The 26,296-nt window shown below is 40.5% G+C and overlaps 1 protein-coding gene across 2 annotated transcripts; it reads right to left on the bottom strand.

The window, feature by feature from the left end:
- On the bottom strand, positions 1–26,283 carry TSNAX (translin associated factor X). Of its 2 annotated transcripts, XM_037391768.1 has the most exons (7): positions 26,184–26,256; positions 25,012–25,042; positions 23,993–24,100; positions 20,617–20,731; positions 18,852–18,982; positions 3,511–3,638; positions 1–1,823 (listed from the first exon to the last, which is right to left on the bottom strand). In XM_037391768.1, exons 3-7 carry the CDS (start codon positions 24,006–24,008, stop codon positions 1,449–1,451), a joined length of 765 nt encoding a protein of 254 aa, XP_037247665.1. In that variant the 5' UTR covers positions 24,009–24,100; positions 25,012–25,042; positions 26,184–26,256; the 3' UTR covers positions 1–1,448. The 2 variants fall into 2 exon arrangements, with proteins under 2 accessions (XP_037247665.1, XP_037247664.1); XM_037391767.1 differs by lacking the exon at positions 25,012–25,042 and having other exon boundaries at positions 26,184–26,283.
- Between the last annotated feature and the right edge of the window lie 13 nt (positions 26,284–26,296).

The following is a 26,296-nucleotide window of genomic DNA, read 5'->3' on the forward strand; positions in this document are numbered from 1 at the left end:
TACTTTTCAGAATTTATTGTAAAAAACAGTATTAAACAATAGGAAAAAAAGCTGCTCCTTGTTCAACCCACCACATACTGCTTTATGTGGAAACAATGGAAAAATGTGACAGAAATGTATTTACCCATTCCTATCCATACATCTGATGATCCAAGCTACTCAGGACATGCTCATGGGAAAAATATTGGCAGTATCACAGCATATGGAAGTGGAAATAAAAAACATGCAGTATTTTCAATTGCAGTTGGGAGGCCTGTTTCCTGGAGTCTAAAGATCATGTTGTTTTATCTGTTTTCCTTTAGCATAATGTACATTATCAAACTTTCATAACTTCAGACACCGGCAGAAAGCCCTGATTTTTTGCCAATAGTGACATACCCACCTCAAAGATAAACGTGGAAGTCAGAATGTCTGCCTTATTTCTGTTTGCAATTTCCTTTCCATAGAAACATGCACATTATATAGTTCCTGCTAACAGATATTTAAAGCTTGGGTAGCCCTTTTTCACTCAAACCAGTTCAACCACACTGGAGGTCCTCAGGGCAGCACAAACAATGGAGAACAGACTTCCAACACCACACCGTAGTTGTTTTGGCCAAAACCTGATTGTCCTAACACCAAATTATTCACGTTAAACACACTTGGCAGGTCTTCTGCTTTTCTCTACAAACAGAAAGATGTCAGATTCTGCATTAAACTGTATTACAAAAAATGTAAACCAATACATTCCACTTTCATGTGTGTGTGGATTTTCTAGCTCATGTCAAAACTGTCAAGTACCAGTGTTAACTTGAACAGAGCTCAATTTAAACAGAGCCCCAAAATAATGAGTGCACAGTAGTAATTGCCTGGTGCAATCAGCTTCACTGTCAATTGGTGAAAAGTTGACTTAGCTTCAGTTCTACGCTCAAAAGCATAATCAGAGAAAACAAGTTACATGGCACCTTTGAGACCTCAGTTTCAAGTCAAGGGATGAACTTACACATAACATTGTTTTATGTATAACATGACTATAGAACCCAAATACTCAGAAACAAGTCAGCAGAAACCTATGATAATGCTAAATAACGGTCCCAACCATTTTTTTTCCCCACTGCTAGGCTCGCTGAAAAGTGGTAACAGCAACCGTAACAGTTTCAGGTGACTCACACAACAGACAGTCACTGGTGTAGAGCGCAGTGTAAATTTTGGTTGTTCTGAAAGAAGATACAATACAGGAGCAATACAGGAGATTCCATACCAAGAGGACAAAGTCAAACATTTGTTCTCTTGCACATCATAAAAAGTATTTTTGGTTACAAATTTCCACTGCAAACCATCTTCTCATAGATAAAACTAAAACTGTCTCTACCTAAAAAGCTTTGAGAAGAGTCAAAACTCCACAAACCATAACAAAAAAAGCTTTCTCGAAGTCCTCTTCACTTCTGAGTTGGAACAGTCTCCTTATTTTAAGAAAGACCCTCCTCTTGGTCAATCAACTCCGTTTTGGTGGAGAACACATCAGCCAGCATGTGCTTTGGGATTTCAGATCCCCGTACTTTTAACGTGTAGCAGGCATTCTCCACTTTTGCCAGACTCTGTTTCAAGGTATACAACTTCTTAGATACTTCATAAGGTCCAGTGTTGCCAATGAAAGTAAAACCATCATAAATCTGACGTAAGAACTGGCTCAGTTCAAAAGGCGTGTCGATGTCACCATTTCCAACACTGCTGATGCACAGCCGCATCAGCTCTCCAGTTAGGTCTGCCACTCCCAGCAGGTAATCTACAGGTGTTACCTTCAGGCTCCAAGCATGAGGCTGTTTATCATGGGAATTGGAGGTCTGAGAACAGAACAGAACAAAGCCCAGTACAGGGAACTATGAAAAAGCAGTCTATAATGGTTCAAATACACACTAACTTATCTAATATAACTGGTAATTGGAAACATTCTGGAAAATTACATTGCATGGCACTTCCACACAGTCTGTTTTCAGGAGTACTAACCTCCTTCCAGCATACTGGAAGGTACAAAAGCATCATTTCTACTTGAGATGTTATTTCCATTCTAGCAAGCATGATAAACATACCTTGCCTCTACCATCTCTATTTACAAACAGAATTATCACACCTTTGTATCAACATTTATTTGCAGTTGCTTTTGGGGTTTTTTTGGCTGAAGGATTGCAGCCTAATAGATTTGAATTTTCCCTAAATGGTCTGTCCAAAGCTACCAAAGCAATGAAGAATCAAAAAGAGTCTGCATTGTGAAAACAAATGATGCGATTTTGTAATAGCATCCTGACTTTCAAAATACATTTTCTACAAGACGCTGATGGGTATAGCTCTCTCAGATCCATTTTATATCAGCTGAACTTATTAAAACAGTAACAACATACTTCATGAAGAAAACTCACCACAAAGTTACAAGTTTGCTCTTGTATCCAAGTACTTTTTATTGCCAAAATATGGGTAATATGGGAGACAACGCAGGTTTCTTTCTGTTCCCTTGTTCCCATAACATACTATCCACCCGAATTCACAAATCTGGTCAGAGGCATGTACGCAGGGGTTAACAACTTCACAATTTATAAAACAAGTGTGCCACAATGGGTTTGCCTTCAGTAGGAAGAAATTAACTTAAGCTACAAACTTGGCTTCTTTGCAAATAGCTTACCAAGAGAATGAAGAAAGAGTAAGAAGTGCTTTACAGCAGAATCTCTTCCACAGAAGCAGACTTGGGAATTCACCTAAAGCAGTAGTGCTGTGCATTACTGTACACTGCACGTGCACTGCACATGCATTTCTGTACGTTCCTACAAAATTGCCTTTTGTCCCTTGTCAACAATCAAACTGTACCCGGTTTGCTGTGGTCGCTGGCAGCAGTATGTCCCTATGCAAAAAGTCCTATTTAGGGCAGGGTAGAAGTATGGGCAAGTCAAGAAACAGCAGCTATGGTATTAGAGCTAAGGCATGATGGGACACAAGCTTGTCCTCTGAGAGGAAGCATCAAGATCAACTCCAGGAAAATTACAAACGACCAAGCTCAGACATATGTAGCGCATTTTAACAGAAGCCAAATACAGTGCCTTTTGTGACTAGCTCAGTACCAGCAGTAAGATTTCATTCATGGAGTTCATCCTGCCCTGGATTCACTTGTCTCCCCCAACTTCTGCTACATCACTACACACCAGTAGGTCTTACAGGCAGTCCCTGCCACTAAATACCCCTCCTCTCATATGTTTTGCTGATACTTCACTATCCTGGATCTTTCCCCCTACGAGAAGGAGTTCAGTTTGCTCTGCATAAAAAGGATGTGAAATTTATAAACTCGTATCCCATGGATTTAGTTTACGACTTGTCAGAATAAAAAGCACGTTTTGAACAAGTGAGTGAAAGCCCATATGTGTATCTAACACCGTTCCACCAACTGGCCTTATTTAATCAGATGCCAAAAATGTGACTAAGACTACTCACTGCATTTCCACCCCAGAAAGATGTTTGTGACATGAGGAAAGAAAAACTCTTTACCTTGTTTGTTGTTTCTTCTCTGTCTTCTGCTGTAAATATTAGTTGTTTGTTGATCTCTTCAACACTAATCAAAGATCGTGTTTTGATAAAATACTGAAATGAGACGGCCTCAACATATTCTTGAAGTCCTGCAAAAACAGAATTAACTAATGATTCAAACTTTCCAGCAGTGATCTAGGCTCACATATATTTATTTTTTGAAATCTTTTAAGTGAGACTATTTTAAGTTTACTAGCAAAAAGTGAAAGCTAAGATAATCCAGAAATAACATTGAAAGATAATCCAACATAACATGCTTCTTAAGTACGAAAACCAGACCAAGAACACAGTAGATAAACATCTTCAAGTTTTCATTCCAACTGCATTTTTCATTATTCAGAACCTTCTGTAATTTCAGTGTAAAGCATCATGTTACTCTCAGAAACATACTGAACAGCAGCTCCCCATAATGCCCCTCCAGGGGTCTGTATTGGGACTAGTACTGGTTTAATATCTTCATCAGTAACACAGTGGGATTGAGTGCACCCTCAGCAAGTTGGCTGATGACACCAAGCTGTGGTGTGGTTGACATGCCTGAGAGATGAAGTCCCATCCAAAGGGACCTGGACATGCTTAAGAAGTGGGCCTGAGCGAACCTCACAAAGTTCAACAAGTCCGAGTGCAAGGTCCTGCACCTGGGTCAGGGCAACCCCTGGTATCAATGCAGGCCGGGGGATGCAGGGATTGAGAGCAGCCCTATGGAGAACTTGGGGGTGCTGGCGGACGCAAAACTGGATGTGAGCCAACAATGTGCACTCGCAACCCAGAGAGCCAACAGTATGCTGGGCTGCATCAAAAGAAGGGTGACCAGCAGGTCGAGGGAGGTCATTCTGCCCCTCTGCTTCATGCTGGTGAGACCCCACCTGGAGCATTGCATCCAGCCCTGGAGCCCTCAGCACAGGAAAGACATGACCTGTTAGAGCAGGTCCAGAGGAGGGCCACAAAAATGATGAGGGATGGATCATCTCTCCTGTGAAGAAAGGCCAAGAGAGCTGGGGTTGTTCAGCCTGGAGAGGAGAAGGCTCCAGGGAGACCTTACTGCAGCCTTTCAGTACTTAAAGGGGGCCTATAAGAAAGATGGGGACAGACTTTTTAGTAGGGCCTGTTGCAATAGGACAAGGGGTAATGGTTTTAAACTAACAGAGGGCAGATTCAGACTAGACATAAGGAAGAAATTTTTTACAGTGAGTGTTGAAACACTGGAACAGGTTGCCCAGAGAGATGGTAGATGCCCCCATCCCTGGAAACATTCAAGATCAGGCTGGACAGGGCTCTGAGCAACTTGATCTAGTCAAAAACGTCCCTGCTCATTGCAGGGGGGCTCAACTAGATGACCTTTAAAGGTCCCTTCCAACACAAACCACTCCATGATAATGGAGCTTTTAAAATACAGCATTCATATGGTGGAGAGTGCAGATTACTATTTCACAAGCTTACAAAGAAACAGGACACAGTGCAGAGAAAAAGACTGCAGATAAATCAAAAGCAAGGCAGCTCACCTACAAAAAAGAAGTTTCCTTTGTTTCACCTTACTAGCAACAGTAGATACTTGCTTAAAACTGAATTTCCCACCTCTCTGTTTTGCAGGAATTGGTGAACAGGCTCCTTAAAACATGCAGGTGAGGTGAAATTCATGTTCAGGACAAAGCATCTGTTGTTACAAATCACGCCAGAAAAAAAAAAAAAAAACCATAAAAAAACCCCACAAGCAAAACAACAAAACAAAACCCAAAATCAAACACACAGGACTGTGATATCCAATAAGAGGAATATACTGGACAACAGCTTTGTCCAAAAGAACTTTCACTCTAAAAATGCAGGGGGACAAAAGGAGCTGGTGTGTTGGCAAGGAAATGAAAGATGGGATAACAAACGTAGCTTGTACCAATTTGTACACCATCTGTAGCCACCTGCCACAATCACCGCTCGCTACCTACTTAGCAGATGGTGATTTTCTGTATGTGTTATAGCTAAGGTGAGATCTAAAAAAGAGCTTGAATGTTCAGACAGCAAATTCACAGGCTGTCAGTTTTTTCTTATGTGCAGAGCACATATTTGGGGAAAGCATGTGGGAAAAGTTCATAAGCAGAAAGCTGAAGTTGGCACTGTCGGTGGAAAAAAAGCAGAAACAAACCTGGAACAAACAGCCATGGCAGGACTAAGCTAAAAAAAGCCCTGAAGACAAACTCAATGCACGTGTATATCTGACCTATGGACAGAGAAAGCACCAAAGGAGGAAATCAAAAGAACAGACTGTAATATGACAGAGATGGCTCAGTAGAGCCATTCTGAGCTGTTTTAAGGGGATGGCTTCACTTCATGAGAAACAACGAGGTGCCATGGCCGTATCAGGCTGCAGGAGAGCCAGGATTAGACAATAGTTTTACTAGTCCATGAAGTGAGAAAATGTGGAGGTACCCAAGGGTACCAGAAATAGAATCTTAGTTCCATTAGAATAATTTTTAAATCCTCAACTGACTTCTACAGGGCCAGGACCTCAGCCTACGGAGATATGCAGAAGCAGCAAATTTAGACTTCATCTGGATCAAAGAAAAAGTCTAAATCAAAAAGATGACAACACATACGTGAATAACAGAAGAGGGTGGAAATACCTCCGAAAAACTAGAGGTAACCTCCAGGGAAAATTCAGTTGCAGAAGGCTTTATACATACAGTCACAAAAGCGTGATAAGTGACCTGCATTTTTTTCCTTTTAAATATGTATTTGCAAGGTGAGCAGAGGCAATTCAAATGGCAATTTAGCCTGCACCTCTTATGCTTCTGTACAGCAGCAGCGGGAAAAGCAGAATAAGCATCCAGCAACCAAAGCCACACTTAGCACTACTGTTCACAAGTCAGAACACAGACACAGAGCTGCAAGACCAATTAAATACAATAATTTAATCAACTGAATTCAGGTAAAGCATTCTGGGCACAAGCAATAGAAGAATACTAGATAAAAGCTACTCAGGATCTTCTAAGATAAATAACTTCAGAAGTTGCAGAGAGGTAGATTTCATCACCCATTCCCTTCCTGACTTACCCTGTGATGTAACACAGCCAGTAATTCATTACGAAATTTTGGCTTTTTCTGTGGACAAGCTGTACACTACCAGAAACAGCTGCACTCACACAACAACATCTGTGAGAATCTACTATCTGTGGAGAAGACTATCGCATATGAAGAATCAACCTGGCGTTTTCCCAAGTTCTCAGAGAGATCAAATCGGCTCTCAAACTTTTTAGTAAACAGCTTTCTCGATCAATCATAACTTCCAGTTTCAGCTCACTCCACTATTCCACACACATTTTGTCCTTTTCCAGGAGAAGTGTTTGGCTCTTCCATTCATTTATTTTTATGTATTTTTTTATATAGGCATATGTGTATATATATGTATGTATAAGCACACAGTTTTTGCTTCCTCCCACCATCCCACCCTAGCTGACATGTTCCACTCTTCTTGCTCCTTCTGTTTAACACCATCATGTGAGTGTTGTGCACACAGTCTGGTTTGTCATTTACTGTCATCTTTTCACAATTAGGGATCTCCCACTATTTACTACAAAACCTCATTTAAAGTTGTCACCATTACAAATAGACCGGTAACAAATCCTGGTAACAACTACTTTGCAAAGAACATTCATATTCGACTTTTTTTTTTTTCTTTTTAAAGTCCTTCTTGCAGAAGTAGCTACAAGATGACACTTCAATGACCCAAGACCTTGAAATAAGGTGTTTCCAGGTGCAGGTAGAAGGATGTTTAAACATGTTATATTTTACCTTAATGGTAGGACATCCGCTATTTTCAGCAAATAATCCCCAAGGTGAAAAACCCCATCCCATTTCACTACACCATCCAACAATACCTTTCCCCTCATGCTTTTGTTTTGGATTTATTCCAAAATTGGCTTATTTACTGATTGAGCTGCCAGTAATGGAATAGTTTGTAAGACTGCCTTTTATGTAATTTTTTTTTCTAGTACTTGGACCAAAAATCCCAATTAAAAGCACTGTATTATTTCTACTACCACTTCTTATAATTACAGATGTAAGGTAACAAAATTATTAAGTATTTTGATACTTTATTACATCTATTCTATATAAATAGCTGACACTAGTGACAAGTTACAGTAACCCAGTGTAAGAGCTTCACTCTGTATTTTAAAAACTTATTTTCTACAAAAGAAGTAGAAAGTTACACTGAGATATCTTCTGAGAATGAAAGGAGATTTTGTGCCTAAAAGTTTGTGCACTTTTTTTTGCCAGCTGTATCAGTTGATATTTAAGACATTTCTCCTCATCTACATATGCAAGCTCCAAGAAAGAACTGTTAAGTAATTTCTCTAAGAAACTCAGCAAGAAATCAGCTTTCTTCAAAAAAACAAGTTATTGGAGTACTCAAAGGGTCAAATGAGTGCATAAGGGGTAGGAAAAGATGGTTCTATTAAAAAAAAAAAAAATATCAAAGAATAGATATACTTTAATTGCAGGAGTCAGGTTAGGGTAAACAGAATCTAATTCCACCCGAGATGTACCTGCATGCATGCATGGAAGTTTTAATCCAGAACAACAGGTCAAACGAGGTCAAAGTTTCCTCCTAAAATTTTTACTTCATTTCCTCCTTTAAGTATCTTTTCAACAGTTTAAAAACGGGTTAAAAAGGATTTCATGCCTCTCAATTCTCAAGGTTAGCAACGTCAATGTTACCTGTCATATTCCTGAATAAGCTGCTTCTTTTCCTATTCCTTCTCAAACTCATGTTCTTTCTATCCCTTTGTCCTCTTTCCTTCCTCTTTCTCTGCATCTTTTTGCTCACAGAGCAGCCTATGCTGACGGTTGGGACACAAGCAGATGACAGCCTGTGTTCTCTTACACAGCTCCTCCCCTAAACCATGCAGCAGGAATCACACACCAACAGCAGCCACTAGGAAGATGGGAGGAAAATATACACAGCAAGTTTCCTCCAGATCACTATATGAAGGGTGGGGCACATTATTTACAGGGCAAGTCATGTGAAACTAACCACTTGCAAATTCATTACAAAATCAAAACAGCACAGCCACAGCTCTATCTTATCATCATGTTCAGGCTGGCAAGTCACATTCTCATTAAGAACAAACCCCAAAACCAACAAACACACAAAAACCCACACCAAAACCCACAGAACCCCCCACAACCCAGAAAAAAAAAAGAAGTCATATTTCTGTGAAAATCCCAACTAGGGAAAAACCAAAGTTAAACTAGACAGCCCTTATTACTAAGCTCTGCAAAATATGGGAAGGATGGTAGACTTAACACATTTCTACAAGTGTATTGATCAGCGGAGAACTGGTGAAGTAAGCAAATAATTAACTGGGTACATCAACTGAAACAAGTACAAGCAATAGATTGAAAAGTATTAATACACAAATTAAATCATTTTGCTTCAGAGTCAGGATCCTATTAAGATGAAACTGACAATTCACAACTTGGCCTTTCCCATTTAAGTTGTCTACAGACTTGGCAATGCTTCCTTAGATTCACAGGTCTCTTCCCAGGCACAAGTTATAAAAACTTAAGTAATTAAACTAAAACTGAGGCTGCGAAACAATCCAACTGCTTTGTTGATTGTGAGTGTGAAGTCAAAGGTTAATTTTGTAATAGCAGACTGAAAGAGCATGAAGCCAGCTAGCCTCAGAGGCAGGCATGCTCTGGACATCCTGTTGTGAAAATGGCTTAAAAGAATAATTCCACACAGGGATTAATTTTATAAAATGGGACTAACAAATACAAATAAAAGCACTAGAACAAACGCCCATAAAAGCTTACAAATGAAAAAAAAGATAATTCTATTCACTAATACGTCAAAAGAATTTTTAAGGGAACTGGGGAGACAAACAACACAGGTAAGTCCACATCCACATGAATAAACTGCTTCATTTTATCAATCCAGTTTTGAAATTAATTTAGGAGTCAGTACGAAGCCAGATATGAATACCTGTCAGAAAAACGTATTTTAAATAACCTTGAACTGATTACTAAAGGAATATAAATAAGAATGTACATTACATCTAACAGTGATTTGTCTAAACTGGTTTACTATTATATCAATAATTGAACTGATGCAAACTTCTCATATTAAGCCCTGAATGTTTTGGTGATTAGTCAGCTGCTACTTGACATATCTGTGCTCATCTTCCCTTCTAGCTGCATGTGTTGAAGTGATGCATTTCAGAGACTGAAGTGTTAATATTGTTTGCACTTTGTTTAACGTTGAATGTACATCCACTTTATGGAAAAGGTAATCCCAAAATCAGTCTGTTTTCCCATTAACTGCAGATAATACAGGTTCCCTATTTAATAGGCACAGGTGCCTGTGAGAGTTAAATTATTTCCCCAAACAGGCACAAAACCCCTGCACAAAACTGCAAAGAGTATTCTAATCTCTCATTGCAGAGAACAGTTTAATCAAGCCTTTTTGTTATTGTTACTAGAAACACATATGTACATATGACAAACACTAGTTTTTTTGCAGATGACTCATAGCAGATGAGAAATTCATAAGCTTTCATTTTGCTTCTACTTGAAGACCCGAGGGATATAATTTTGTAACAAAGTTTTTTGTTCTGAAGGGTTTGTTCTGGGGTTTCTTGTTTATTTCTCCCCCAAAAAAGCAGCAGTTCTGAAGAGCAGTCACTGTACTACATGAGTAAAAAACAAACAAAAAAACCAAAGTTATTCTTGTGACAAGTAAGTCTTCCTGATTGCTTTGACTACCTCCAACTGCCTTGATAATTGATACAGAGTTTTAAAAGTCATTCAGTTAGATGGCAAATTTTACACTACTACAGCCTTCAGGCTTTGTGTTCAAGCCACCAAAGAAAGGAAGCTCTGACTCAGCCAGGATGTTAAATGATCAAAGAAGGAAGAGCACCTAACAAAACACAGCTTCTTCAGTTCAAGCCCCAGTGAAAGTTCTCCTCAAGACAATGTCATTTCCATGCAATAGCCCCAACTCACTAGCATGTCAGAAGAACCAGTGGTGGCCATTTATCTTCATAAATATGGATCTGGTGAGATAGTAAAAAAGGTACATCACCACTCACCAACTTTCTCACCACGTGACTGCAAAACAAAAACCTAATCATGATGTGTTATACTAGTTGTTTCCTGGAATGGAGTTCCTCTATGACACAATCCTGTGTGATTTTAAACAAACAAACAAAAACGGTTCCTAGATTTTTCTTGGTCTTCTCTCATGTTCCACCTGCACTTGAGTCCTGTAAAGGCTGGAGAGTTCTGGTCTGTGAATAACTGAATGTTAACAGCTGCAGAGTTGAAAAAAAATTCCTGAGCTAGAGCACAAGGTCTCCTCCGTTTGCTAGCTATGAAACTGAATTAAAAGACAAAAACGTCACTAGTTTCAGACTGTCTAGTACAGTTAGATCTTAAGTTAGAACTAGGAAAGGACAACCTTTCTTTGGCCTGACCCACAGTAGCATCTTTAAAAGACTGTATATAGCTTTTCTTACGGACTTAACACTGTCCTGAACAGCTCCTGCTGAATTTACAGCCGACATTGAACTCAATGGCTCATTCAGGGATTAGCTGACATACTGCATGCCCTCTGTGATTACAACTGAATTCACATTCATGTTCCCAGTTGAAGTTTTTGTGTACGGACATAAAAACCCTGCAGCAGAAAGTAAAACATGAGAGGTTTTGCAGTTGCTGATTTTTCATTTTCCCTGGAAGAACCTAGAAAAAAGGCCTGAACCAGAAATAAGCAAAGGGTAGTAAAATGCAGTCAGCTGAATATCAAGTTCCAAATAATCAACTTGCAGAGTGAAGAAAATCAGTTTGACTAAGTTTGTTGGCTCACTTGGTGATGTGAGAACATAAACAGAGAAAGTAACAAAACAGAGAAACAAATGAACAAAATTAGATCTGATAAATACTGGTTTATTCACTACAAATTCTGTTAATTTTCCAGTATAATCAGGAAACTTTGTTTCCATTTCTGGCATTTTACCTCTCACCCACTACAGCAGAGAGATTAATTCTTCAGTTACATCCTGTTCCTGTGTTATTACAGTTTCCCACCATCTTGCAGAAACCTGACCGCTTCCTTCATGGATAGCTTTCCTTTCAAGTTTTAGGTGTATTCAAGTACATGTCTCACCCAGGAAAAGACAATTCATGATACCTTCCTCATTCTGTAAAAAGCTCTTCCTTTGTATTGCCAACCTATGATTAAATATGCCACCTATTTTTATTAGTTTTTAAACTTTCTTAAGAAAAAAAAGAAAAAAAGTCCTACTTCTACTGTTCCTAACAAGCAGAATAGTTCTTCACCTTGGTATTACTTCAGAAATACACAGATGTCCACAAATACAAAGGTAGCTAGCACAGCTCAAGTATGAGATGTTCTTTACATAACAAGCAGAATAAGTTAAGAACAAAAACCCAGCGAACATAGAAATCATTACATGGATAGTTCCTTTAGTTTGTGTTCTAATCCAAATCCTTCATACAATACCAAAAAAATCCCTAATATTACTTAAATAACCAGTAATCTAAATCCACCTGCTTGGACAGACCTCACTCATCTCCACAGCATTTCTTACAGCATCATGCTTGGTGGTCCTACATACTGTAGTTAAAAAATGGTATTCTAATACAATTAAAGTATTTCCTTTTCATCCATGCAGACTTAACTGGCTTTGCCCAATCCAGCAATCCAGTTTGTTGCAGTATGATTACACACCTGAAGTGACTCTAAATGGCAGGAGACAGAAATAAGCTCCATTATATCATTCTCTCAGAACACAAATAGAGCCTGCACAAGTTAAATTATGTGTTAGACTGCGTCAATGCTGAACTTTTACATAGAATTTCCCACATCATCTGCGGCAGAAGCAGTCACAGAGCAATAGTTTTGACAAGGTGCTGACATTTTACAGCCTCGTCATCTAATCCTATTGAGAGCAAGTGCAGACATGATAAAGAGCTAATGAGCTTCTCTGTGCACACTACAGCACTCACCACTGCTGCTCGCACAGGCACACAGCAAACAGAAAGGTCAGCCAACAACGCTCTGGTTGCACCTCCTATCATCACTCTGTACCGCACTACTGAAGAAGCCTCAGAATAATTATGGGCTTCTCACTCCGTATTTTGTCTTAGGTACAGTTATCAGCTGTGAAGATAATATCACACCTATATTTACTCCTAGCAGAATCTAATGACCTCATTGTAAAAACACCAACATGTAGTTAAAACTATCACTCGAAGAGGATTTTCAGCCAAGGTGCCCTACAGAAAATAGTTTAAGAGCTCAAAAGCCTTAGAATTCTCTCACACATCCTTATGGTTAAGGGACAAAAAAACTGAGCAAATCTTTGAAGAGCTAGAGATTGCACTTAACAAAATCATGCTTAAAAGGTACTCTATTCAATCCCACACAATGCCAACCTATGAAGCAAGTCTCAGTTTCCCTCTGCATTGCACAGGTTTTGCATTTATACGGAGCAGATTTATAACATGCTTAGAAGAATTACATAAATGCTAAGAGAATCATAGAACTGCTTAGGCTGGAAAAGACCTCTGAGATCAAGTCCAACCGACAACCTAGCATGTCAACTCCACCAATAAACCATATCCTTAAGTGCCACGCATCATCTAAATACCTCCAGGGATGTCGATTCCACCACCTTCCCGGGCAGACTGTTCCAATGCTTCACCACCCTTTCAGCGAAGGAATTTTTCTTAATATCAAATCTAAACCTCCTGGCACAACTTGAGGTCATTTCCTCTTGTCCTATCACTTGTTACTTAGAGGAAGAGACAGACAGGCACCTCACAACAACCTCCTGTCAGGTGGCTGCGGAGAGCGATCAGGTCCCCCCTGAGCCCCCTCCTCTCCAGGCCAACCCCCCCAGGTCCCTCAGCCGCCCCTCACAAGGCTGGTGCCCCAGCCCCTGCCCCAGCCCCCTGCCCGGCTCTGGACACCCTCCAGCCCCTCCACGTCCCCCTGCAGTGAGGGGCCCAAAGCTGAACACAGGGGTCCAGGGGCGGCCTCACCGGTGCCCAGCGCAGGGGGACGGGCACTGCCCTGGTCCTGCTGGCCACGCTGTGTCTGCTACAAGCCAGGATGCTGCTGGCCGCCTTGGCCACCTGGGCACACTGCTGGCTCCTGTTCAGATGTCCATCAACCAGCACCCCCAGGCCCTTTCCCACCAGGCAGCTTCCCAGACACCCTTCCCCAAGCCTGCAGTGTTGAGTGGGGTTGTTGTGACTCACGTGCACATGTTGCAGAGCACCCTCTTTCTTGTCTTTAAGGCTCGTACAGGTCTTTCCTGTATACTATTGGTATCTTCCTTAGTATTTTAAATATATATGAATATAAATACCCAAACACATAAATATACACATATATAAAATCCCCAAAAATTTCTTCCCCTTCATAAATTCACACAATCTTTCTTCAGTCCTTTTTTGCACAGTCTCACAACAATTTTAAAGGAACAGTACACATTTCCTCACAGGATATATAAGGTATACACTGCAAAGTGGGCCAAAGGAGCAGGAATTCTATATTACAAATAGTAAAGCTTTAAAAATATCAACAAAGCAGAACATTCTAACATAACAAATGAAGAACTCTACATTAAAAAAAGACTTCATTATTTCAGTATCTCTTTGTTTGCTTGTTTAATCATCCCCTGGGACAATCTGTACTGTTAAGAAACGTGTAGAAAACAGTCATCAGTTTTTGTTGTTGTTCAATTAGTGCTATACTCAGTGTTTGAGCTCATGCAAGTGTCCTTTGGGGAAACGTCCTGCGTGCCATTAGCACTATTCTTAATGAGGGAAAGCATGAAACTCCTTTAGTGCTCTGCCAGAATTGTTTTATCTTCAAGTCAAAAGAACAACTGCTTGGAGTAACCCCAAAAAAAGCATTTAACAATTACAAGTGGCAAACAATATTCCCAAGCATTATAGTCATAGCACTCTTCTATTAATAGGCTAACAGTTATACTGAATAAAATATGTATTAGGCAGCTTTATTATGCAGACAGTCATGACTCTCCAGCTAAGGCTGCTACGCTGGTTTCCATTATGAGCCCAGTTTTGATCCATTTTACTCTTTCTGCGAGAGGTAGGGTGGGGAACAGGAGGATGTTTCATGTTTGGTTTCAAGACAAAGGAGAATATTTTTAGGAAGTTTGAGGTTAATTGGACATGCTGCTTTTGAGATATGGGACATAGGCGTTTCTTTATCCCTTTTTTTAGAAAAAAGCAGTTTAATGGCAATGTTTTTGTTCATAAAAAGCTTTTTAACTAGTTCTCCAGATTTTCTTTAGAATACAAAATCGGAATTGAAAACTAGGTGAAAGGAAGGTCAATACTTACAGCTCTAAGAAATATATATAGACAGAAGATCTAACACTTCTCCTAGCTACATTTATTTTCAAAAATGCATGCAAGCTTTTTCCACTGTGAAAAAAGCAAAGCAACAATCAAACACTAAAAAACAAAACTTAAAGCAACGCTTTTAATTCTTATCACAGTGCAGGGCAGAGGGAATAAAGCATTCCCCCTCACAGCTGCTGTTCATCTAACTGTCCCCTCATTCTTCATGTTTCTAGGTTTTCTATCTCAGCTTCATAATCCTGACATCAAGCATTTTCACGTCTCTCACACCTCCTTGATCCTAGCTTCAGCATGATCAAGAGTCTACAAGTCTTTACACCTGCATATTCCTTTTGTTGCCACCCCCATACCTAACTGGAGAGCAGAGGCTTTAATGAACAAGGTAAGAGTGAAGCTCTGGTTAAAGGTTTGCATTTCATACTTGACAAGTTCATTTAAACCATGCCTAAAAGCATTCCCTTGTCTTCTCAGTGACACACACGTATATTCTAACACGTGCCCTTACAAAACACACACAATGAACCCCAGCTGGCACTGAGTTCTGTCACAGGGGAACATCGTATAGAAGAGCTGAATTTAAGTAGACACTGTGGATGACCTACAGAAATGGAATGAAGGCAACTTATTTCAGCTGGATTTAATATACAGTCTTCTTAACGAGATAAGAACTACCTAATGACTGCAACAATGGGGAGATCTCAGGGCCAGGCAGTATTATACAACTGATGAGATTCCATAGACTTGCCACTTACTCATGTCACTTGAAGAGAGGAAAAAGGTAGAAGTACAGCCATTCCCAGTTCAAACTCCAGAAATGCAACGGTGACTGCATATTTCTCTCTTTCAGTTCTGTCCACAAACCCGCGAAGTTCAGACATTTGTTTGAAAGACTGCACACCTGATTGCTGGAAAGGCAGACAGCAGAGTCTACTTCTCCACCCTCTTATTATTTAGTGTACTAATATCTCTTTGCCGTCCTTTCTTTTTACCTGGAGAGGTCAGAAAGATTCATTCTCTTAAGTTATCTTAAGACTGTGGTAAGAAAATTCTTTAATTCTATGACAATCTCACTCCAAGTCCCATGCAAGTGTTAGGGATGTGCTGTTGTGGTGTATGTAACTGCGTGCAGTTCTGGGCCCCACAGTTTTAAAAGGATGTGAAAGTCCTTGAATGTGTCCAGAGGAGGGCAACAAAGCTGGTGAAAGGGCTGGAAAGAATGTCCTGTGAGGAGCAGCTAGCTTGGGTTTGTCTTGTTTGCAAAGGAGGAGACTGAGGGGCAGCCTCATTGCTCTCTACAGCTTCCTGAGGAGAAGTGGAGAGGGAGGTGCTGAGCTTTTCTCCCTGGTACCTAATGATAGGACGCATGGGAATAGTTCAAAGCTGCATCAGAGGTGGTTTAGACCGTACATTAGGAAGCATGCATTTCTTTACCAAGAAGCTGATCAAACACTGGAACAAGCTCCCTGGAGAGGAGGTCGATGCCCCAAGCCTATCTGCATTTAAGAGGCATTTGGACAATGCCCTTAACACACTTCAACTTTTGGTCAGCCCTGAAGTGGTTAGGCAGATGACTGGTAAGGACTACATGATTGTTGTAGGTCCCTTCCATCTGAAATAGCCTATTCTATTCCAAAAACTTTGCAGCTGTGGATGCACTGAGTCATCATACGCATGCAGCAGGCCTACAAACTTCCTCTACTAGAGGTCTATAGTAATTCAGGACAAATACATCTTAGTCACTTTAAGAAGGTGAGATTTAAACCACTGGGGAAAAGTTTTAGAAATGCTGAATTGTTTCTGACAGCATATTTTCAGTCGTTTTCTGAAGAGTTTATTCAGGTGTCTTTTGATGTTAACAGGTATCTTTATGCAAATCAGAAATCAATTATACAGGAGAACCAGTGTAGTTGACTATGTATGAGTATTTACCAAATACATAAAGAAAATCTGAACCAAATATTTTTCCTTAATGTCTTTGTTTTCAGGTTGCTACGGCTAGCTTAAGTTTACAAATCTTTCATACAAAAACCAAACATCTAACTTTCCAAATTTGATTAAAAACCAAAACCAGTATTTTTTTTTTACTCAGGAGAGAATCTGGAAGTAGAAACCTAGCATCAGGTTTGCTCGCTTGCTTTGTACGACACAGGTACACACAGAAGTTATCACACAGTAGGTTTCCATCTCTCTGCTAGGTAGGCATGCTCTTACATCCGAGCTGAATGCAAGCTAATCCCAGGCAAGCTACCCCTCAGTAAAAACAGAGAGAGGTATGCCTCTTTGAATTTACCCACACAGCGCCACATGCTCAGAAAATAAGAGACAATTCAGGTGAAGCAGCTAATGCTGGGTAACTGGTTACACCATAACAAGTTTGCTCACATGGCAAGGCTGATAGTTCCTATCATGAGGTCTCACAAAGATTCAAGAGGTAGAAGACCTCAGATGCTGCTGTTTTATAGACAGCATTATATGACTCTCATGGGACTACAAACTTCAGGGGTTACTCAGATAAGGTTTCCAAGTCTCAATGAAGCTTTCAAAAATGTTCATGAAACTGAATGCAAGAATTTTCAGCTTTTATAAGCAGTGCTTCAAATAAAAACCAAAACACATTTTCAGCATGTCAGGATACTTGGACTAGCTTTATTCACAGTTTTGAGGTCATCTGCAGTGTTAACAGTTTTGAATTATCTTTCTTTTCATTGCCTCATTACAGTACAAAGCTATAGACAGCAGCAAGACACACACAGATGAAGTAGCTCTTTAAGAATAACTACTTAAATTTCATCTGAACAATGCAATGCACCACAGGTAAGGACTGTGAAATTGCATTAGAGCCACTGAAGACTAGCATGGCAAGCTCCTCCTGTTTCAGAAGTGCCAAACTGAGCTTTCACTTATGAGCTGTCTCGCTCTTAAACTTAAGTTTGTGCCAGACAATTGTACAAGTTAATCTGTGAGCTGTTTGCCCTGTAAATTACACAGATGTATTTGCTGCTGGTTTATAAAATCAATCCTACAGACATTTTTAAACAATTAAATCATTCAGGGAAAATCTTCAGCTCTCCTCAGCCGAAGAAATCTTGCCTGAACATGGAAAGATACACAGGACTCCAGTATGTTTAAACCGAAACTGATAAACACGAGACACTTCTATGCCATGTCCAAGATGTCAAAGAAGCAGTGACCTATTTTCCTATTTTAAACAAGGCATAACAATTTTAGGTAAGATTCAGATAGTCAGCAACAATTCAGCAAAGAAATATGATTTGACAGCAAAAATCATGAAAACACTGGGACTTAGTATCTCAAGGATGTTAGTAAAGACTGCTATTTACAGGGAGGAGCAGAAAAAGATGCAACTGAAACATATAAACTTTGCTTTAATGCTTGTAACAGAGGCAAAAGCATATTCTGAGTCTTCAGAAGAAAGAAAATGCTAATCTAAGGATTTTAATTCATAAACTTTGTCAACTCCAGATGGGGTCGTTTCACAAGATAAGTTGTTCCTGCTCTCCTCCTAGAAATTACAACCCTTCAGGTGGAGTAAATGAGTGTGTTGCACATACTCCTCTCTGTCACACACCATCCAGTACATCTGTTAGAACTACTCCCAACTTCAGTTTAGGTCAAGGTGCAAATCTTTCCATTTGCAGTCTCCCATTTAATTCTTCATTTAACTGCAAGGTAAGATGACTGTAGGGCAATAGTCTCTCTAATACGAGAGCTAACTTTGCTAACAACAAAGATTAATCAGAGTCCTGATTTAAACCATAGAAATGTGACAAATTCAGACCTGTGGCATGAAGAGGAACCACTGCTGCATAAAGAGAAACTGAGCGTAGTGCAAAATTGCATACTTCCCCTATTTCAAAATAATTTACCTGGAGATATAGCTCTGTGGAACTGATACATGTCTTCTCCAATCAGTTCTTGTGCAACCTGCTTAATCTTCCGTCGGACAGCATCGAGCTTGACTTCAGACTCGTTTAGTATTTCTTCCCCATTGGGAGCACTGCAATCATAGAACAGCTTTCAGAATGTGAACAAACAGTTAAAAAATATTACACATTTTCTTTACTAACCCATACATTTTCAATGGCTTTAGGAAAAAGCAAAGCCAGTATTGGAAAGAGAAACAGTTTAACTTTCATTGATACTTACTGCAGATTCTTAAATTCTGTAGATTATGAAAATAATCAACCAGCCAAACACAGTTCTGGTAGATGATGTTTATTCCAGTCCAGAATTTTAATTATTGCTTAAATAAGAACAATGAGAAATACATGCAAAGGCTTCAAAAAACGACACCAGAAAATCAGCAATATTTGCAGAAGTCCCTCAAGCTCTTAAAAAAAATAAATTAGTATTTTGCAATACATTACAGTATTGCAAAATACAATACAGGATCTACCTCTACATGTGATTACTTTTTTTTTAGGAAGTAATTATGAACTATGCAATTCAGGAACAGGTGAAATATCTATTCACAAACATAGTATGTACTTGGCATTTAGAGTTTAGTTTATCTAATTTCCTTTAAACTTCCCCACCCTCAAATAACCTATATGGTGTACTGGTTTACAGTCTATTTAAGGAGCTACTGATAGACAGGTCCCAAGAAAACATTTAAAAGCACTAAAGTTTACTGAAATTAAAGCCACAATAATAGCAAAGAGCAAAGGAGAAGGAAATAAAAATACAGCATGGAAAGCTTCCACTCTCACAAAACCAGAAATGTCTTACAAAACAGGAATCTAAAAATCAGAGTAAAGGAGTTTTTTGTTGTTGTTCTTTCCTCTACCAGTTCCCAGATACATAGCCCCTGCAGTGGGAGTAGCTATTTACAGTCAAGGCTGTAGCAGTTACTAGAATTATCACAATGCCTCCTCTTTGCAGAACAGGAGCAAGTTAAAAAGAGGGCAACTTCGTAATACCTATTTATAACTGTTACTACTATGGTAACTATAAATAGTCACTACTACAGCAGAAATGCATTGATAGGCAACAAAAAATAAATTAAAAATAGAAGGAACAGGGAGAGCTGTTACAGTTATAACACATTAAGAACAACGTCTGACACATATAGCAAATATTTTACGCAACAGGCTATGCAAAGCTTCAAATTTCTTTGTTATTCTTCTAGTTTGTCTGTGGCTTACAAAGATTGCTTGAAGGCTCATGAGAACACAAAACATGTAGAAGCTCAAAACTTCACACAAAAGCCTCTTAGACTGCAGTATGAGTTGACATAAATAGAACCCAGGTCGCCTCCTCTTTGCATTGATGACCTAGGGCAGGGCTGCAAAAACCAAAATGGTGAAGTAACTGCAGAGGTAACTGAAGGAAGAGTGCATGCACTTCTGGCCTAGCCTGCTGAAATCTGGAAAGCTCTCACCTGCCGTTACACTCTACTACTATGATGCTGTTTAATACATCAATAAAACCAACTGAGAAACCTGAACCAGCACCCTTTAATTCTCTAACTGGAGTGTGCATTCATTAGCTCACATCCACCCTAAAGATGTTTATGGGAAGTTAATTAAATTCCTCTCAACAGAACACTGCACCTATTAATCACAAATACAGAAAACACTGCAATGCAGCTTCTACGTTTCCATGAACACTTTCATGCTCAATGTGACTCACCTGGTAAACCTGTGGAGCAGAAATATTGTTCTTTTGCTTTCAATAGTTATATCACGACTGAGCTTCACAAGTCGTTCATATTTATCGTGCCTGGTGTCAAGCTCCAGCTGAAATGCTGCAGTCAATCAATATGGTTATCACATATACATAGTGTACAGGAAGAGCAGAGAGCCTGTGCTACAGTGACTGTTTATGGGCCCCAGCCCCACCAGTCTTTTCCCTGGGAATGTCTTTTCCCAAGGTGGGCAGCGCAGCTGCTCCTGCATGGGGCACAGCTGTGAAGGCCACCACCTCCCACCACCTGCCTGAGCTGCAAAATCAAAAATACTACTTTTGTTTAATAAGGCAGCATCAACCCTGATGATGCTTTAAGGCAGCCCAAACAACTTTGATGTAAAATACTTTTTTTAACTAGTAAAATGTGTTCTGCAATACTGCTGTTCAGGAAACAAGACTTAAAATTTCACCCAAATTCAGCAAGATAAATTAAAAAATAAACCCCGACAATCATTAGTAAATAAGATTTGCCAGTCTAAACCAAACCAACCAAACAAGGCATTTGGCTAAGGCATATACACTGTTAAAAATGCACCATTTAGTAAAAAGAAGTTTCATTTCACATCCCAGCTAGACATGGCCAATAGTCAAGTATTTTAATATCCCTAAGAACTAGAAGTATTAAAGCAAAGTGAGATCAATTACTTAAAGTAAGATTTCTGTCTTACAGACATACATTCCTTCTGTCTAACTCCAATGAAGGCAGAGAAGAGAGGATATGTGTCTGGTTATCACAGTCAAACATTATGAATGTTTCACAGATACCATTAACATTTTATAGATGATTACTCCACTAAATAAACAATTAATAGATACCTATAAGAAATCTAACACACCTCCTGCGTAACTGAGTTAAAACATCTGTGTGAGAATGGGGACAATTAGCTGAGAGGATACATTTTTAAAGAGCCTGACAAGTGAATATCCTCTAAAAAAGTGTAGCAGTTTCCTGGCAAGCTAAGTTTAGATGAAGGTACAAAAATAACTGTACTTCTCATTGCCTTGATAAAAACTTGGTTCCTCTTACTTTGTTCTGTTCTCCCCGATCTTCTTCTGAAACTCTAAGATAAATTACAAATACTCCTACTAATCTTCTAAATCTTTCACATGTCTGATTGGTGTGTCTCTTCCAAATTCTGAGAGTCTAGTTCACCACTAAATTACCATCAAGAAGAAATTTACCCTCAGGTCATACCAACAGGAACGTGAGGGAAGGTGACCAGTACTTTCCTTCATAGGATGCCACATATGACATTTCCAATGTCCATTTACAAATTTCATCTACCAGGAAATTCACTATTCTGAAAATCTACGATATTAGCAATGTCCCCCAGTCTCTTCCGGACAGTTGTGGCTTTTATGTTAGACTTTAAGCCTGTTAGGGACTACTAGGAAGTGTCTTGTGACCTGAACTAAAACACCAACAAATACAGTAATCTTTAGCCTAACAGAATGCAAGAATACCTATTGTACTATTGCCTAAACTGCAAAGGATTAGAACTCGGGGGATTCTCCAGGCTCATGCATCAGGATCACAAAGCCATTTCCTCCACACATTCTGCTTTAATGTCTAATCCATCACTGAAAGCCAAGACTCAATACTCTATTGATCTTGGTGATGCAGAATCAGATCATTAAAAATGACACTTAACAAATCTTAGCCTTACAAACCAAGATCCTGTCCACTCTCTGTATCACTGAGCTGTCATATTTAAAAATGTATTAAGCAAAAGAAATACTCCTTGGGTTTTGATTAATTATTATTATTAAAGAAGACAACTTCCCATTAGTTAAGAAATCTCTGGTGCCAACAGATAACTATGGCAATTCAAGTACTTTTTTTTTCCCAAAGAGATTAAAAAGAGCAACATGTGTATAACAATTTAATGTCACACATCAGGTTATTTAGATTTGGGCAACATATGTGGAAATAGTGCAGCACTCTGGTCCATCTTGCACAGCCTGCTCAATTATAAACCATCCGGAGCTCACCTTTGCTTAATACTTGCTCTGACATGGAGACAAAGACCACCAGCATCTCTGTGTGGGGCTTACGAGCACTAGTGCAATACAAAGAGTCCACCTTTGAAAAGCTGAATAAACCGAGTCACTTACATCTCTTCTGAAATTAACCAAACGCTGCTGACTGGATCTCATGGGAAAAGAGGGAAACAAGTGTTGTTTTGAATTTGAATTAATGGCAACCTTATAATAAACTGATATGCTTAACTGTGAAAAATTAAAGTTGAAAATACAGTTGCACTGCTCAATTGAAGAGCAACTGCACGTACTTTATTCTTATAAAAGTTCAGGGGTCAAAGTTAATCACCTGCCAAGCTGACTTCCACAGAAAAAAAGAAGTATCTGTTTTAAAGAAAGCAAGGAAATTACATGATACTGAAGTGACCATCTGTAACAGCCATCCAGCTCTTACTTCTTCATCCTCCTTAGCTTCATAAAAAAATATGTGGGACAGGGAAAATCTTACACCAAGAATTAATCTGTTTCCCGTATCACATCTCCCTTCTTTTGTCAAAACTTCTCATTTCTGAAGCTCAACTTAGCCTTGTCTAATGAGAAAGTTCAATTAGATTAACTGGAGTTTAAATCTGGTTTTGTGCAAAATCCTGTAAAAACAATTTGGTTGGAGGGAAGTTTACACTTGCTTATTCAAAGAAACTGAAACATAAGCTAATTTTGAAAAGGCACTCAAACTAAAGTAAGTGTCTATATTAGTTAGCTAAACTCTTATTTTTAAAGAGCATGGATAAACAGCTACCAACTGGCAAATCAATGCATCCAGATTTACATTGAAGTAACTTAGCGATCTATGCACCACAGCCAAGGTCAACAGCCAAGAGCCTTCTCAGTCTCCCAGAGGAAGCCATCTCTTCTTCTTGTCCCCACGGCTCAGATTTTGCATTACACCTGCAGATCTTAAGTTTTCTGCCACCAAAGGGCCCAGTAACCTTTGCAGTTACCAGTAACTGTAACAGTAACAGTAACCCAGTAACCTGGCTGAACACTTAAGCCGTTTGCTTAGCATCAGGTTCAGCACAAATGGGGTGGGGAGGGGGAACCGCAGGTAGGATGAAAAAGGGAGCAAGTCAGAAGTCAGGTGGAGCTATGCAAAATCCCGCTCTCAGGACTTCACTGCACAAAAAGCAAAACACCAAGCTCTAAATGTATGAAGAAGTCCAACTAGTTTCAAGTTTCTCCCCCAGAGAAAGCTGGTTTATTCCATCACTAAATACCAAAAAATTTCCTAAGAATTTCTATACCACATTATTATAATCTGGCTTTCCAAATGCTTACTTACATTTAAAAGATGTCATCAAAGCTGAAGATGAATTAACATTCTCTTTTTCCTCTCTTCTCTGACCATGTGGAAAATTGTCATGCTTTCGTTTTCTGAACCCACCCGATCCTATTCATAAAAAATACACACAAAAAAAATATTTAAAAATGAAGTAATTTTGCCAGAGCATAAGCAGGATCAGAACACTGTCACCAGAGCATCCCTGACCGGAGCCATATTTTCAGGCTAGAATAAGGTAACTGGATGAACCTTATTACCAACTGACATCATCTTCACATTAGCATGCTACTTTTTCCACCACATTCCTAGTGAAAATTAGAAAAAAATCCTACCGCTTCTAATGGCTGTGTGTGGTAAGATCCCAAGTCTTTTTTTTTTTTTTTTTTTGTGTGTGTGTGTGGTAAGGTCTTCATACTCTTTTATGTTTCCTTTCTGTAAGGGAATGGCTGCATGGAAATCCTTGCGTGAGCAAGGGCCTACAGGATTAGACCTTTTATTCCCCCCCCCCTTTTTTTTTTTAAATTATTTTAAATATTCAGCTCAGCAGGAGTCATTAAAACTATGTTTTCCATTACTGTAATTATTTATGTCATGAGTCTTCAGAGTCTTCAGTAATCAGAAAAAGCAGCAAGGCATAACTTAAGTAGGCCACCATTATCCAGGCATGCAGGTTTAGCTCCTGCAGTGCAGCATCTTGGGTCCTTACACTCTGCCCATCAACCAGTTTCTTCGTTTTCACCCCAATACAGCTGTTCCCTTCAACTGGCCCGATACGCCTCTTCCTTAGCCTTCCCTTTCAAACCCTCACCTCGCACTCATCTCTTTTGGACTGCCTTACTTTACCACTGACTTGTACCTTACACTGCTTCTTCCTTTTGTCCTTCCCTCATCTAGGACTGACCCACTGTGTCATTCATGTTTTAACCATTCCTCCCTCTCACTACCTCCTTTTTGTGACAGCTGTACACTTTGTGTTCCTAACAGAGGCCAAAATCTGGCAAACTTACATACAAGCATACCTTTCTGAATATGTGGAGTTCTCTCAATTTCCTTAAAAGAAGAACAAAAGGAAGCTACTTAAAAGTTACAGACGAACACTGGATTTTAAAATGTTTCCGTTTAATTGTTTATTATCCAAAACCAAAACCAGAAGTGGGCGTAGTTACTTTCTAAAAGAGGAAACTGAAAATCATTTTTTCCTTCTTTTCTGTTAGGACATGAGTTCAGGGTTTTGTTTTTCCTGTAGAAGTTGAAAACATTACAAACACAACCCCTGAAATAGTGCACAGAATTAAACTCCCTGCAGCATTCTTAAAGTTGGGAACATCATAATGACCTACAGGAAAAAACAGGCCCTCCTGAAGCGCGTGTGGTGGGGGGATGCGAGAAATAGAGAAGAGGTTCCAGTGAATAACCAACTTGAGTATCAGAGAACCCCACCAGCTGCAGGAACTGTAACTTAGGCTTAAGTTTGAAAAATAAAGAGGCCAGCTTCCTTGCGGCAGAGCCGGATTTCTGGCTGAAGGGAGGCCCGCTCTGAAGGGAGGCCTCTGTGACTGCCCAGGCCAAACCAACACCCAGGCAAGCGCCATGGCACCACTACAACCGCTTCACAGACCTAACACACACCCCGCTTTTGGCTGTACCGGCCCGGCCGCCTCTTTACCACCGAGAATGAAGATTTCTAAAACTGGAATTGCAGACGTATCTGTAAAGCCCAAGTGACAGGACGGTAACACCTGATGAAGCAGCCCCCCTCAGCGTAAGGGCAGAGATCAGTGACACCCGCAGGGCACCGCGGCCTCACGGGGGAGGCGCGCTCCCGCTCCCCAGCCCCCGCCGCCGCTTTCGCGGGCTCTGGCTCCTCACGCCTTCGCCTCCTGCCGGCTCGGGGGGCTGAACCGGCCCCCGTGGGCCCACACGGCCGCCGGCCGCGGCCGGCTGCGGCCGGACCGCCCCTCGGCGGCGGCGGCGGCAGGCGGCGCATCGGCCGCCCGCCCCGAGAGGCGCCCGCCCATACCGCTGTGCACCAGGCGGCGGCGGGCAGCTCCGCGCCGTCAGGGCCGGGGTACGCGTCTGGCTCCTGCGGCGGCCGCAGCCGCGCCGCGCACCGGGGAGCCGCCGGCTCTCACCGCCGCCGGACCGGAGAGGGGAGGGAGGGGGGAACGGGGACGCGCGCCGCCGCCGTCACCTTCCTTGCCGCTCATCCCGGTGCCGCCGCCGAGCCAGGCCGCGCTCCCCGCGACGGCAACCCGCCTCCACCCCGCCCGCCGCCAGGGCCCCGCCGCACCGCCGCGGTAGGGC

This window comes from Falco rusticolus, chromosome 6 (genome assembly GCF_015220075.1).
Source record: "Falco rusticolus isolate bFalRus1 chromosome 6, bFalRus1.pri, whole genome shotgun sequence".
NCBI classification, from domain to species: domain Eukaryota; kingdom Metazoa; phylum Chordata; class Aves; order Falconiformes; family Falconidae; genus Falco; species Falco rusticolus.